This window comes from Mus musculus, chromosome 3 (genome assembly GCF_000001635.26).
Source record: "Mus musculus strain C57BL/6J chromosome 3, GRCm38.p6 C57BL/6J".
Lineage (NCBI taxonomy): Eukaryota > Metazoa > Chordata > Mammalia > Rodentia > Muridae > Mus > Mus musculus.
Window position 1 is genome coordinate 35,840,637 of NC_000069.6, and position 16,323 is coordinate 35,856,959.

General features: G+C 38.6%; 1 protein-coding gene across 10 annotated transcripts in view; it reads left to right on the forward strand.

Moving 5' to 3' along the window:
- The window catches only part of Atp11b (ATPase, class VI, type 11B), a 102,233-nt gene extending 86,593 nt beyond the window's left edge, over nucleotides 1-15,640 (forward strand). For 5 of the 10 annotated variants that reach the window (XM_006535567.3, NM_029570.4, XM_030252871.1 and 2 more), the window contains 2 exons: nucleotides 8,798-8,928; nucleotides 14,469-15,640. In XM_006535567.3, the coding sequence (XP_006535630.1) occupies nucleotides 8,798-8,928; nucleotides 14,469-14,550 (213 nt within the window). In that variant the 3' untranslated portion in view covers nucleotides 14,551-15,640. Of the gene's footprint in view, nucleotides 1-393; nucleotides 480-2,934; nucleotides 3,061-8,797; nucleotides 8,929-14,468 lie in introns of all 10 variants that reach the window. The other 5 variants (XR_001783770.2, NR_151627.1, XR_001783771.2 and 2 more) reach the window with 3 other exon arrangements.
- Nucleotides 15,641-16,323: the final 683 nt, after the last annotated feature.

Here is a 16,323-nt window from a genome sequence, read left to right on the forward strand (position 1 = left end):
TACTGGGACAGTATATGTCATTTATATCTCAAGTATAATATTATCCCTTTGCTGTAAGCAGTGGTCATTTCAGCTTCTACTGTTCCTTCTCGTTACAAATGATGGAGAGATGGCTCCTACATTATCAGATAGCAAGAAATGTCAAATCAAAAGGAGAGCTGCCAGCAGTTGTCTAAGTGCTTTTTTCCTTCCAGTTTTAAAAGTGAACAGTAAATTTTCTTATGGCAAGGCCAACATCCTACAAATATCACTCATGTGTATACCATGTGTATTTCCTGCTCTTGTGGGAACAGGTGTTTGGTATTTACAGAGCTTGTCCTGTGTCTGTCTCCTAGGTAATGACTACAGCTCACTGACTTGTGTGTGTCCCATCCCTTTTCTGTCCACTTATAGATGTACTCCAACACAGTGGCTTTAAGTGACGAGTTCATCGCACTGCAGCCTTTGTCGAGGGCAAGGAATCAGCTGGGCAAACTTAGGTAGAGTAGGAGTAGAACCTTGTTAACCCTTATGCATGCCAAAGGTCAACTAAGTAATATCCAAAAGATGGGCAGATGCATCAATAAAGAGTCAAGCATGCACAGCTCTGTCTCTAATTTGACCTTAATTAATATGTATACTAAAACTTAAAAATAATATCCATTCTTCAAGAAGAAAATTTAGATGGAAATTGATCATAAGAGGAGAGAGCTGTACCTTGTTACATATTTTTATACCTATCTTTTCCAGCATAATTCTAATGCTTCTGCTTGTCGTAGTCATATGTAAGAATGCTCCTGCATGTTCCGTAGTTAAAAGCTATCGTCTACGAGGTTAAACTTAAGTTTAAGTAACTACCTGGAAGTGAGAGTGGCTGGGTTTTTGTCTTGCCTTAATCTGTAATATAAATACAGGTGTGTGTGTGTCTGTGTCTGTGTGTGTGTGTGTCTTTGTATATTGTAGTGGCTGCATAAGTATCTCATATCCTTGCTGTTCTTTACTGCATATATATATATATATATATATATATATATATATATATATATATATATTCATTCTTATATTTAACTGAATCTCCACAGCCATGCCAATTTTTAAGTTTATAAAAAACAACTACTAGTCTCAAAATGTCTTTTGATAGAAGAAAATGAAAGCTGAAATCCTAGTACTTTTGATCATATAGCAACATGTCAATATGTATGTGTATGTATGTATGTGTGTATATACATATACACACTGAGACACATATATTTATTGGTTGGTTAGTTGGTTGATTTTTTTGTTTTGAGACAGGATTTCTGGCTGGACTGGAACTCACTATGTAGACCAGGCTGGCCTCAAAACTCACAGAGATCTACCTGCTTCTGCTTTGTGAATGCTGGGATTAAAGACATTTGCAACCAGTTTGACAATTATGTATATGTTTAATTATTTTTATTCTCCAAATTTCTAGTTTGTCTATATTTATGTAATCAAATGAGTAGCTATGATATAACATTATTTAACCTTTTAGGTGATATAGTATGAGTTTATAATTTAAAAGGTATTTTGAAGTTTTACTAACCTTTTTATGTTTTTATTATTGGCTTTAAATTTTTTCACATGTTTAAATGACAACCACAGTAACTATGAATTGTAAATGTGTGGTAACTGTTTTCATATTTCCAAGAACTAAACTCAAGTGTAAAAATTTGTTTTTACTTCTGGTTGAGCAAATATGTATATCCCACTTATCAATAACTGATTGCCTATAATCAGTGGCTATCTATCATACATTTGAGCTTCTAGTTTTTAATTCTGCTAGTAGGAGAGTTTGTTATATAAAAGAACACTGGGCAGCTCTTGATAAGAGAAGATAACTTGAATTGTGATTAATTATATGGTTATGAATTTATAGTTTTATACGTGTTGGTGTAAATCAAGCCCTTTTAAAAACTAATAGTAGACATAAAAGAATGAGGAAAGAAAACTATAGAAATCCCAGGTGTTATATATTGTAATAAAGTGTTAATCTGCTAAGATTAACACTCTCATTCCGAGAGTGTACCATGAAAGCAGGGTCTTTGGATCAGGTGTCACAGAGGAGGAGCTCCTGTCCTCTGGCAGCCTGCAGCCAGCCTGAGTGTGGGGAGCACACACAGGGCTCCTAGTGTCTGGCTAGGATTCTAGGTTCGTATGTAGCACAGGATGGTTTCTTATGCTGTTAACTTAAAATCAGCAACAAAGAAAAACAAAACCCAAACCATCCTTAAGCAAAGCCAGAGAGAAGTGAGTTGACTTTCCCGGGCTATAGAGATGCGACAGTGGCTAAGAACACTGTAGCTATTCTTCAGAGGGCTTAGGTTCAGTTCCCAGCACCCACATGGTGTCTCACAACCATTTGTAACTCCAGTTTCAGGGGATCCAAAACCATCCTCTGGCCTGCACAGGTGCCAGGCTCATACATGCAAGCAGGCAAAAACACTCATACACTTGAAAATTAAGATAAATCTTTTTAAAAAGTATTCCCTAGAGAAAACTTATAATTTAGTTTTGTTAACAAGTAAATCATGACCCTTTTCACATGTGCTGTCTATAGGTCACATGGCCCTTCTGCTCTACAGTCCAGTTAAAAGTAGAGCAGTGTCCTAAGATGTACGGGTGAGAAAATAAATGCTGAAGTCCTGATGGCTCTGAATTTTACAGAAGAAATAGAATTTAGCTAAAGGAGACTTGATTTTTACTAGCCCGTGTGCTTCTAAGAGCTTTGCACTCATGGCTTCGTATGGTTTGCTTTGCTGTATTCTTTCTCTAAGCAGCTCCTTGGCTCCTTCTGTCCTGTGACAGTAACTGTGCTGTTTGTGACCTTTTGTCTATGCCTCACCGACTGTAGGCCCAACTTACTGCTTTGGTTTTAAACTATACAGTCAGAGTACTGTTGTGAATGTGAGACTTACCGCTTTTCTGTCCCTCTAGATGGAAGAAGATCAGGGTTCAGTCGGCTCAGCATATGAACCTGCTGAGAGCCAGCACAGAGGGGAGGACAGTAGGCACCTGCTAGCTGAGGCTGGTGGCCAGCAGGACAGTGCTTGCGTGCACTAGGTAGTACTTTCCTGGGCCTTCCTGGGGACGCGTGCACTGCATTCTCATGCTTGGGGCATCCATGGAGAATCCACATCACATTTCATTTCAGTGTACCAACTCTTCACTGTGCCTTAGATGTTGCTTTGGTTTAATTTTCTTCCTTGTTTGTATCCCTTAATTTTCTTTATTTTTACCCCTGAATTTCTCATTTTACATTTGTTTGGATATAGAGTGATAAACCATGTTTCACCTCAGATGCTATCATAGTAAGATATATTCACAGCCTATTGTCTGACATTCAAGAAATTACTCCTCTCCACTGTTTTTGAAAGAATGGCATGCCTTGCCCATTTTGAAATCATCCCCTTTGAAGTTGAAATTATCTATATTTTTATAGATTTTAATATAGACACTGAGTTACTGAAGTTCTCCATCTAGACTTTTTAGTTGAATTATTAAATATAAGCAAGTGTGCTTATATTTAGTCAATAGCTTTCCATTAACTGTCATTTAGCAGACTTATTCTTCTCAGATTTTCATAGTTTTATCTATTAAAAAAAAGATTGTTGGGGCTGAAGAGATGGCTCAGTTCTTCCTGCTCTTGCAGAGGATCTGGGTTTGGTTCCTAGCACCCATGTGATGACTCAGAGCCATCTTCAGGCCTGTACAGAGTGCACATACATACATACATACATACAGGGAAAACACTCATATACACAGACTAAGTAAATCTAAAAAGTACATTTAAAAACTAGTTATGGGGAATAGTTTACTCCCCCTTTGAAGAATGAATCTAAGCAACTTCTAGACGTAATTGGGGAATGAACAATATTTTGGTGTGTAGAAATTATAAATTTTATCACCAATAATTCTATCTTTCCTTAGGCTATAATTGTCATTTAAAGACTATAAATCTTTAAATTTTGTATAATAATTTGAAAAATATGAATTATTTATGAGTCATATTTTAAAGTTAGATTTCTTTGGTGAATTGCCCTGAGTGAGGACAAAGGACAGTTAATTAGTTCTCAATTATTAGTAGTAACAGTAGTAGTAATTCAGGAGAAAGTCAAATGAATTCTAAATTTTCATTTTGATTTGGTATGTTACAAAAGATTATATTTAGGTGGCTGGGGATGTAGTCAGTTTGTAGAGTACTTGCCTAGCGTGCACAAAGCCCTGGTTCAATCCCACCACTGCATAAACGGGCATGATGGCATGTAGTGTCAATCTTAGCCCTCAGGATATGGAGTCAGAAAGATCAGGAACAAGTTCAATGTCATCCTTGACTACATAGCAAGTTCAAGGCCAGCCTGGGCTGCACAAGACCCTGAAATTTATAAGCAAACTTCCTTCTTACCCAAACTATAAATTTCCATTCATATATTATTAAAGGATCACTTTAATAAATACATCATTTATATAAAATATTTCCTTTGAAATAGGAATAAGGCAGTTATAAAAATCTTTACATAATCAAATAAATTTTCATTTACTTTTATCTTTTCATGGTATGTGTGCATATGAGGAGTGTGTGTGCGTGTGTAAGAGTGCTTAGACATGTTGGTGTGTGGAGTTCCCAGGGCAGTCCTTGGAGTCATCGGTCAGTCTCTGCACTTTATCCACTGAAGCAGGGTCTCTCAGTTTGGTGTTCCCTATCTCATTTGGTTTAGCCAGCCAGCTTACTCTAGAAACAGGAGTCTCTGTCTCCACTTTCCCAGTACTGGGATTACAGACAGGCTGGCACTCGCCCTGGGCTTCTCCTTGGATTCTGGACTCCACTGCAGTCCTCATGCCTGCACAGCAAGCGTTTTGCCTGCTGAGTCCTCTCCCCAGCTCCCACTCAATATAGTTTTTATTATACTTTTATTTTTTGGTTGAAATGAGACATGTGTAGAAATACCTCTCTAGAAAGTTCCCAAACAAACATGGGAATATTTCATTTACATTTGTAAATGTCTTTCAAAGTTTTACCAGTTTGGAGGTGTTTGTTTTACATGGAAGGAAGGAGAACAGAAAGGGGATGAAGAAAAATATAAGATGGAAACAGATTCTAGTTTCAGGGGTTTTAGAATGAGATGGCCAGGCATCCTGAATTATCTCTAACTGCTGTATGATGACATAAAAATCTTGCTTTTTCTTGAGAACTTGGAATTCTTAGCAAAAAAATTGAAAGTCAGCAATACTTTATGGCTGTTATTTTCATATTAAAAAAAAAGAAGACATTTCTCTAAAAGCAAACCTTAAATCTAGACAAGGTTTCTCATATATATATATATAATTTATGGGTAAAAGCCTTAATAACTTGACAATTCTCACTTAAAATTTAAAAAACCATTAGTTGATAAAATTAGATGAAATATTTAAGATGTTAAGACAGCTTTCTAACATGAGATTTAAGGAAGTTGTTTGTTAACTAACAAAAACTCAGCATTCATCTATTACTATGGAATAAGAGCAGTAAGTTAGAATTTATTTCAGTTTAGGTCTATAAAAGATGGATATTTTTCACTAGGCAGCCATAGCCATGTTAAGTTGCCATGGGATGGGGTGGGGTTGGGGATATTGCCTAGGAACTTGTGAAGAGGGTGTGCTGGAGAGTGAGGCTAATTATCAAAATGTCTGCTCTAGTCAAAGCTAGTCACGGTACAGAAAATGGCATCTCACACCATTACTTTTTGTGGTTTTCATATATACTAAAGAATAAAAAGCTTCCCTCTTGTTACTTTGAATGAAATGAAACTCTGTTCCCACCCTGTTGCACTTGACTCCTGTGGCTCTAGCTTCTGCCTGAGCTGAGCCTGAATGCTGAGATAGGTGATGTGCCTAGAAAAGCTTTATGGATGGTTTGCTGGATCGGGAGCGGGATTTCTAGAGATAGCTTACAGTAGTCACCATTTACAATGCACCTGAATCTTTGTTGTTACTATTTCTTTTGCTTTTCATTTTTTGCAGGGGGGGCTACTTTTATTTCACTCACTAAATCTAAAAGAGGATATTATATAACAGTTTTGACATGTTGCTCTCTTGGGTGCCTAGGATTTAACATTTAGCCATAGGTTTAAGTGATGTAAGACATCTACCTGAATCCAGGTACAGATTCCAGCGTTCTTCAGCACATAGATGGACACAAACACCCAGGTGACCTGTGGATGTGACTCTCAGAAGATCCTTCTCAGCAAGCTGAACAGCAGCTATAAGCAGAATATGGGACATTAAACTTAGAAGTTCCAGACAAAGCCCTTCCTCTCAAGTACTTGGAATAGCTCAATACTTCCTGAATGGATTGCTAAAACATCAGTTTTATGTTTTCTTTTTTAAATATCCTGTCCTTCAAGTAATAATACTGTTATGCTTGTGATAAAACTGAATTATTAAAAATATAATACATAGAAAATACTTCCTGATTAAAAAAACTTATTAGATTTAACTGTTACAGAGTTAGTTTGTTAGATTGTTTTCAAGCTTTTCTTAACTCTATCTAGCAGCCCAGAAGCACTTCCTTCATGCCCAGCGACAGGCTGAGCCCCCAGTGTCCCCGTGCATCACGATGCTGCTCTGACTTCTTACCTTACCCTCACTCTACCCTCAACTCAGTAGATGAGTCCAGGTTGCCCCATCAGACAGCTGCCACCACCTTCCTCAGTTGACAGTCAGGGTTTGTACTGTTCAGGGATGCTTCAAAAGTCAGAAACAGAATTCAAAGAGTCCTTCCAGTTGGAAATAGTGGTATTTAACCTGAACTCGGCCGCACTAGCATGGACTGCAGTGCCCACATTTGTTGGTGTGGAGCACATAGGGGAGCCTCCTCCCTGCAGGGACGAAGCTTGAGCTTGTGGGAGCACAGACTGGGAACTGATGAGAGCCTTCTGCCTAAGCCAGCACCACCCAGATTCCAGGTTCCTTCAGTATAAATGTATGTCCCTTCTGTGCTAGGTAGTTCATGGTTCTTGGTCAGGTAAGGGAAACAGGTTTTAAGTAGTTGGTCAACACAAAAGTGTGTGTGTGTGTGTGTGTGTGTGTGTGTGTGTGTGTGTGTGTGTGTGTGTGTGTGCGTGCATGTGCGTGTGGTTTACCTTACTGGGTGTTTGCTTTTTTTTTAAGGGAGAGAGAAATGAAGTTGGGTGAGTAGGGAGAATCTTTGAGAAGTTGGGGGAGAAGAAAGAATATGACCGAAATACATTATGTGAAAAAAATGACAGAAATTGTAGAATGCCGGTCTCAAGCTCTACCAGCTGAGACTTGAGCACAGTTCCTGACCGTCTAAAAGCCTGTTTAAGGCTTTGATGTATTATTTCCCAAAGTACTTACTTAGTCACAGAAACCCCTCCTTTTAAAAATGAAATGTTTATGTAAACATCTCACAGAACACAATTAAAGGAAAGTTGTGTTAAACTAAGTCCTAAAACAAGGATGCTTAAATTAAAGAACATATGAGGTTGGCTTTCTCAATGCTTATCAGAGCCCAGTGGTTAGGTGCAACCAGACACTTAGCAAACAAGAAACCCTGTTCTACCTCCCACTCCGTGGAATAGGCAGGGACTCCATACATGGTTACTGTACCACTCCACCATTTGCTTGGTTTCCAGATGTCTGGTTATTTACATCTCCTATCTGTCTGTCTCTGTCCATTGTGGGTTCTCAGTGTCCTCTGTTACCATCCCTCACATGGCACATGGTGACTCCCAACCTTGTAGATGTGAGCTTTACCAAGTTTAGTCTCTTCTGTATCTTCTAAAAATATATCATACAGGATATTATATACATAAAAATAAATTCAAGTAAATTTTTAAACTTGCGCTCAGAAGGTAGAGGTAGATCTTCATGATTTCAGAGCCAGCCTGATCTACTCAGTGAGTTCCAAGCCATCCGGGACTAGTCAGTGAGAGCCGGGAGGGAGGGAGGGAGAGAGGGAGGGGACTTTTGACTAGTAAAACTAGGGTTGGGATTCATTGAGCCATGTGATCAGACCATATACCGTCATTTTAATAATTAAAGTTGTTATAGTATTGAATTGAGTTATCTTGCTGAACCTATTTATGCCTAAATCAGAAATCTTAGAAATCTGATGAATTCAACTTTAAACCTTAGTACTACCAGCTTGCTTGACAAATTTTTATCCATGTGCCACCTGCTCACTGTTTAAAAAAAAAAAAAAAGATAAGAAAGATAAGTTGCTAATGGGCAAAGGCGACATCTTGGAGATGTTTAGCACATTACGATGAAGTAAATGAGGATAGAGTAGCTGTGTGTTGGATATTTGGTTTTGGCACATAAGAAATGCTACTAAAGTTCTTACTATATTGCTAATCTTATTCTTACCGGATAATCTAGTTCAGATTGTTATTTCCCAGTCTTCAAGATAGTTTTATACTCCACTGTTCTCAGTTGCTGGGCATTTGTTCTTCAATCATAATTGTAGGAATTCCAAAGATGAATTAGAGTTCACTGCCTTCCTAAGTAGTTGGCATAAGTCAACTTGACCATAGCACATTATGAAGTGCAAAATAATAAACCTTTGCAGACAGAAATGCCTGTCTATTCATTTAGATACCATTGGTTATCTAGGCTTCTGATTAGAACAGGGGCGTATTAAATGCATATATTATTGTACTCTAAGAGTGCTGTAATTCCTTATTGTAGTAAACTGTGTATGTTTGTATCAGTCCCTTTCAGTTTTAAAGTCCTTGTTTTGATTTCTCAATGGCTTTGTGAGTCCGGATCTGTGGACAGCTAACTGGCTCTTGCTCCGCAGCTTGCTGAAGCTCATTCCAGTGTCAAGTGCTTGGACTCCGTGTGCTGTTTCCCAGGAGAGACCCCGTGTGCGTCTGTTGGAAGAATGCTGGAGCGAGTCATAGGACGGTGTAGTCCCAACCATATCAGCAGGTATGACGTTTATTTCACTGCGTAGCCTGGGCTGCAGATTTGTCCTGTCCAAGTGAAGCAGGGAGCCTGCTGTTGAGTCACAGCAATTACTCTTTGATTTGAGATGTCACTTTGAAGCTTTGTGGTGTGGTCCTTTCACTCAAAGGAAGAGAAGGCATCTGTGAGGAGACTCTCTATCTTGTGAAGGAATTACTGGTTTAGCCTTTCTAAACTTCGGTGAATAGGTGTGTGTGCATGGCACTTTTCCTTGGCATATAACTGTTTTCACTATTATTTCTCCTGTACTCCTGTTTTATTCTCTGCTAGGGGTCTGGTGTTTGTTATTCCTTTCCTACTGCTTTTTGTGATTACAAGGAGGGGAGGGAGGGGGTAGTAGAGGCAGGCCATGAACACTAGAAGAGAAGGGGGAAGAGACGAGAGGACAGAGCAGGGCCAGGGAGACAAGAGCAAGAGAGGAGCAAGAGAGTGAGGAGTGGGCAAGCAGCCCCTTTTATAGTGAATCAGGCATACTTACTTGGCTGTTGCCAGGAAACTGTGGGGCAGAGCTTAGACAAAATGTTAACAATATGACCCAAAATATTTCCATAATGTAGTAGTAATTTCATATTATATAAACGGATTGTGGTGAACAGATAAATGTATGGGGATATTGCTATGTTAAACACAGACATTTAAAAAGAATATAAGATGGTTCTCTTCATGTTCCTAAGTAATAGTTTTCACAAAAGACATTTCAGAAAGGCCTTACACTATTATTTTACCTAATGACATTCTTTATTGCTCAGAACCAAGATGGAGTTTAGATTAAGATGGTACATTAGAACTTCTACATAGTTTTTACTTCAGTTAGAAAGTTGTCTTTAGTAGAAGTACATAGATTGCCCGTGATCAAAAAAACTAGAATTAATTTTAAATGAGCCTTTCCCCCTGTTTTCTATATACTCTTCCTTTCTTGCAGTCAGTTGTAGGTTCTGAGTCTCTGTCCTTTGTACTGCTATTTTTCGAACTGTCCCCCCGGGAATGTGCCTGGGAGTTATTGGATTTATGTCTTCTTAAGGGTGGTTATTATTGTCAATATTTCTGTTTACTCAGAATTATGCAGTATTCTTTTATTCTAAGGTGTTTTTTCCTAATAAAATGTTTGCTTTAGTAATTAATTCTTTTTCTACCAAATGGCTTCCAGGGCTATCAGCATATCCGGTTATGCCTTTGGTTGCTGTTGTCATTTTCTACTCCTTCTGGCTAAGCAATCCAAAAAATCCACAAAGTCTGTGCAAATGTTCACAAGGCACAGAGCTGGGTGGTGGTTTTCAGGGAGCTGTGTAAAAGTTACTGTAGCCCATTGTATCAAACTCGAACATAGTTCTACATATATGTATGAAATAGTTTTAGCATTTATGTTTTGGTATGGAACAGCCTCTATTCTACATTTGTATCTCATGTCCAGTTTGAAGGGACAGGGCAAGGCTGAGCCCTGCAGTATAAGATGTGGCAACTCAGGGCTCCTTTACCATTAGCAATACTGAGCATCTCTGGAGACAGAACAACTTCCCTGTGCACGTGGGCCTGTCCGCTAAGTTCTTACTGTCCAGACACAGAAGACTTTGTACATGTTTTAACTTAGTTAAGGGAGTGCATCCTACGGTCAGCTCAGTTTCCAAGGGAAATGAGCTTCCCATAGTGCTCTGCGAAGGGCATACATGCGCCACTTATCCTAAGGAGCTCTATTTCAGCACTGACTGACATCTCTGTGAATTTTTACTTCCAGTCATAATGAATTCCTACTGTTGTTAGTCATAGGAACTTGAGAATTTAGGACAAGGGGATCTTAGTTTGAGCTCGAACCATTTAATGAGAATCTTAAAAAAGAACAGAAAAACAAAAACAAAACAAAGGCATGGCCTTAGTTTCCTTCCGTGTTAATGTCAGTGAGCCTCTGACAAAAGCACTTAAGAAAGTGCTCACAGTTCTGCCTACAGTTCATGGGCACAACTCGTCATGGCACATTGCATCCAGAGTCAGCAGACAGATGAATGCATGTTCCCCTCATCTTGGTGGTGGTGGTGGTTGTTGGTTGGTTTCCATTGTATATATTCCAGGATCCCCTGCTGAAGGCTATGGTCCCACACACAGTTTCAGTTTTCCATCAATTAATATAATCAAGATAATCCTACAGACATGCCCACAGGTCATCTTGATGATTCTAGATTGTCATGTTGACAGTTAATACTTTAACCATCATCATAATATACACTGGCAACCAGAGACAGAAGGGTTGCCAAATTCAAGGCCTGCCTAGATAACTAGTGAGCCTGCCTCAAAATTCAAAAGTCAAACAGGGGTGGGATATGTAGTTGACTGGGAAAGCACTTTTCTAGCATGTTGAAGGCCCTGGGAAGGGAGCGTGAGTGCAAGGAAGAAACCATTAGCTAATCGGTATTTCTAGTGTTTAATATTATTTCAAAGTAATATTTAACATGAATGCATGCCTATGTGCTTTGAAAGATGAAAAACAAAGGATACATCACCTGATAGATTTTTCTGTGTGTAAGCAGTGTTTGCAAAGAGGAAAAACTAATGAAGGTTTCCTGCTGATTAGAATTGAACAGTTAACTCCATTGGAGTGTAGGCAGTTACAGATAAAGCATATTGTTTCCTTCTGTGGGCCCTCAGGGCTTCAGTCCTGTTGCCTCTTCCCCCATTACCTGATCATGTTCCCCTCTTCCCCTCTCTGTCACCTTTCCCACCCAGGTCCCTCCCTCACTTCCTCCCCCCTCCTCCTGTGGTTGCTTTCATCTCCCAGGTAGGATTGAGGCGTCCTCACTTGGGCCCATCGGTTTGTTAGCCTTCTTGAGTTCTGTGTTCTGCAGTCTGGAATTCTGTACCTTTTTTTTTTTTTTTTTTTTTTTTTTTTTAGCTAATATCCACTTATTAGTGAGTACATATTATGCATATCCTTTTGGGCGAGTTACCTCACTCAGGATGATATTTTCTAGTTCCATCCATTTGCCTGAAAAACTCATGATGTCCTTGTTCTTAATAGCTGAGTAGTATTCCATTGTATAAATGAACCACATTTTCTGTATCCATTCTTCTGTTGTGGGACATCTGGGTTGTTTCCAGTTTCTGGCTATCACAAACAAGGCCACTATGAACATAGTGGAGCACGTGACCCTGTGGCATTGTGGGGCATCTTTTGGGTATATTCCCAAGAGTGGTATAGCTGGGTCCTCAGGTAGATCTATTTCCAATTTTCTGAGGAACCTCTAGATTGGTTTCCAGAGAAGTTTTACCAGTTTGCAATCCCACCAGCAATGGAGGAGTGTTCCTCTTTTCTCCACATCTTTGACAACATGTGCTGTTACCATCCTAACATGTGTTAGTTTTGATCTTAGCCGTACTGATTGGTGTGAGGTGGAATCTCAGGCTCCTTTTGATTTGCATCTCCCTGATGACTGAGAACTTTGAACACTTCTTTAAGTGCTTCTCAGTCATTCGAGATTCCTCTGTTGTAAATTCTCTGTTTAGTTCTATACCCCATTTTTTGAAGCTAACCACCCCTTGGTTGTTTGGGTTTCTTAGTGGTTAGCTTCTTGAGTTCTTTATATATTATGGATATTAGTCCTCTATCAGATGTGGGGTTAGTGAAGATTTCCCCTCAATCTGTAGGTTGCCGATTTGTCCTATTGAACTATGTCCTTTGCCTTACAGAAGCTTTCCAGTTTCATGAGGTTCCAATTATCAATTCTTGATCTTAGAGCCTGAGCCCTTGGAATTCTGTTCAGGAAATTTCACCCTGTGCCAATGAGTTCAAGGCTCTTTCCCACTTTCTCTTCTATTAGATTGATTCAGTGTACCTAGTTATATGTTGAGTGAGATCCTTGATCCACTTAGACTTGAACTTTGTGCAGGTGACAAATATGGATCTATTTTCATTTTTTTACCTACAGATTGTCATACTCAGCAAGAGATAGTCATGTTCTTACTTTTATTTACTTTATGTTGGCTGCCCTAGTACCTGCCAGATTTGAGTTCTCTGTGCTTGAGAGTTGTAAACAAGACCCTCCTTAAGTCAAGGTTGAGGGTTCCCAGGCTTCTCTGAACCTATAAAGATGAGAGATACGTTCTTTAATTGTGTTTGCCTGGCCACTGACTTAAGCTTAAGTTATATGCACAGAGAGCCACTGAGAAACAAGATGCTGAATATATGAGTCAGGGCTTCTAGCTTTAACCCTGACTAAGGAAGCTGGAGACCCTAGTAGAAGCTGTGTGCTATGTGTTTAAAGTTATGTGCTTTCAGGTTTTATAAACTTACTCAGTAATTTTAATACTGTCCTTGGGCTAAGAGCATGTGGGTTTATTTGTTTGTTTGTTTGTTTGTTTGTTTGTTTGTTTTGTTTTCGAGACAGGGTTTCTCTATGTAGCCCTGGCTGTCCTCGAACTCACTCTGTAGACCAGTCAGGCCTCAAACTTAGAAATCTGCCTGCCTCTGCCTTCCAAGTGCTGGGAATAAAGACTTGTGCCAACACTGACTGAGGAGCATGTGTTTTAACCATAGCGGTCTGTTGGGGGGACTTATTACTTTATCTTAAGTTAATTCAAGGTAATTCAAAATGACAGCTATAAGTAGGATATTGAATTGCTTAGCTTAAGGCCTTGTCTGTCAATCAGCTAGTAGTTACCATGTCCTACTAGTGAAGACTCTGCAAGTGCCTTTGATACCCTCCGATGCTACTCATTTATGACATTCAGGCTAATTAAGCTGAAGTCCTTACAGTAGAATTTATACCCAGAAAATAAATGGCCTATAATAATATGAATGTTTGCTATTTCATTACAAGACTTTTGTTAGCTTTGTTTGTTTGTTTTTCTGTAATGTCAAAGTACAAGTTTATTTTTCAATATAACTAAACATTTTTTTAACTTTTGCTGTTTGTGTGTGTGGTGTACATATACGTTCTTATTTGTGTGTGTGTGTGTGTGTGTGTGTGTGTGTGTGTGTGTGTGTGTGTGTGTGTGTGTGTGTGTATAGAAACCAGAGGTAGAAGTCAGTGCCTTCCTCAGTTGTTCCCAACCTGCTCAGCTTCTTATGTGGATACTTCGAGTCCAAACATTTCTGTGTTTGCATCCATCTCCCTAGCACCTGGACATGTGCAATTCTTAATAGTATACTTATTTCTTATTGAGTTATTAAGATTTCAAAAGCACATTATGTTTACTACCTAGAAACTGGCACTGATCATGAATGCATAGATTGGAGCTAATTTCTGTATGACTACAGCATAATTTTTCTCAAGTTTTTGTATAATCTAGAATAGAATTCAGTACTAACCTGAAGAACTCTTTAGCATTTAGAAATGAATCCCTGATTATTTTAAAATTTAAATTGTATCTTAGTCTTACAATTTATTTTAGGTCCTGGTTTGGTTTGGTTTGGTTTGGTTTGGTTTGGTTTGGTTTGATTTGGTTTGGTTTGGTTTGGGTTTTCAATTGATCATTGATTATAGTGAGCCCAACTTTCCTCTTATTGTTCCATTCAGGTTGTGGAATGCATCGGATCCATTCTATACCAATGACAGGAGCATCTTGACTCTCTCGCCAATGGACTCATCTACTTGTTAAAGGGACAGTAGGACTTTGTGGAACAAGTTCACTTGTCCTCAGGTTTGGGGTCACCATCCAGTTGTAAAAGGCCAGTTACTTTCTGAAATCTCTTGAGGAATTGACACTTTCTCAGAGTCCATGGGAAACAGGCAGTTATATGAACCCTTCTCCTTTCTCTTTAATTTGAATGTGAATATATTAAAATTTGGAGATAAAGAGATAGTAACAATCTCTTTGTCTGGTTTGTCCCTTCTGATCATGGGACTCCTGGTGGCATTGCAGCCTTTGCTGAGGCCACTGTACTTTAATATCAAGGTAGAGAAAGGGGTCATTCTTGGTTATGTGTAGTTTAAGATGAGGGTGGTTTGGGACTCTTCTATTTAAATCTGCTTCTGTAAATTTTGCTAAAGATTTGCCTTGAGAACTCTATTTTTTTTATTAGATTATATTTGAAGCTTTTCGTGGGGAAAGTTAATGTGAATATCAAGGAATTTTGGTCCTTCAGTGACCTCTGTTAATTCATTAGTACTTTTTAAGTCACAGAGCAACTAGGAGAGCACGTTTCTAACCACTGTCTTTTGCGGTGTGGGTAATAAGCTTATACTGACCCCACTTCTTTAACGATGCTGTAACCCAGCCAGTGACGCTAATCCTACAAGTGCAAAGGGAGTTTTGCATCTCATGTCCAAGTCAGAATTAGGGCCATTTACTAGACTTCAAATTGGTGTTTGCTAATATTTTTGTGGCCAAGTATGTAAACTTGTAGTGGGTAAATTCAATACTTTTGTCATATTAATTTACTGTATCTGTCTTATCTTTTGCATGCTTCAACCTGGCTAATATATTTAAATCCACCGCATCTCTCCTCCCTCCCCCCATTATTACTTTCCTCTCTCTCCAAAGACTCTGTTCATAGTTTTATAACAATATTGTAAAGTTCAATTGTATCAATAAAAAAAAAAAACAAGTTTGGACAGTATTTAAATATTGCAAATATATTTAATTATATAAATTAAAATATAAGCCATAATGTCTTTCTTTGGCCCACTTAGAATTGCTCTTGACTTGCTGTAAACCAACCTTCAGAATAAAGGACTTTTGTTAAGAACCCTGTTGTTGCATGTTATCTAATTGAAGGTAGACTGCCACAATACAGAGAATTATGCTAAGTCCCATCGTAAGGTATATTGTTAGGTATGGTTATTGAATGAAAATGAAACAGAGTCTAAAATGCTAAATTTTTGGCATCAAAAGAATTTTATCAGCAATAAGTTAATGTGCTATATTGACTAATCAGATACACACTAGTCTTAATTCCTTAAATCTCAAACTCTAGTTTCCAGGTAATCTATCACCAAGACTCACTATTATTTGTTTTATATATAAATAATGTTTTAAGAGTTGTGAGTGATTTTTAAAGAACTACTCCCACCTAGTTCTAATCACAATTCTGTCCACACCTAAGATCATAAGAAGGAGTTGTGAGCTCAGTCAGCTTCTCTTGAGAAGATGGCCGTTGCTGGAAGATGACGATGCAGCTTTCCACTCCCTCCTCCTGCATGAGTGGGACTTCTGGCCCTCGCTGAGGCTAAGTCAAGAATCACAGAGTGAGAATGAAGACTGACTGTGTGTTACAGATTGTTTGCTTATCTGTTTCACTAATGCAAGGATATTAGATTATCAGTGTTTGCTGAATAGTAATTTTCATAAACAGCTCCTTTTTAAAACTTAGACATTATGGGATTATATTTATGATAACCTACTATTCTGGCTCAGGGGTCCCTGGGCCTG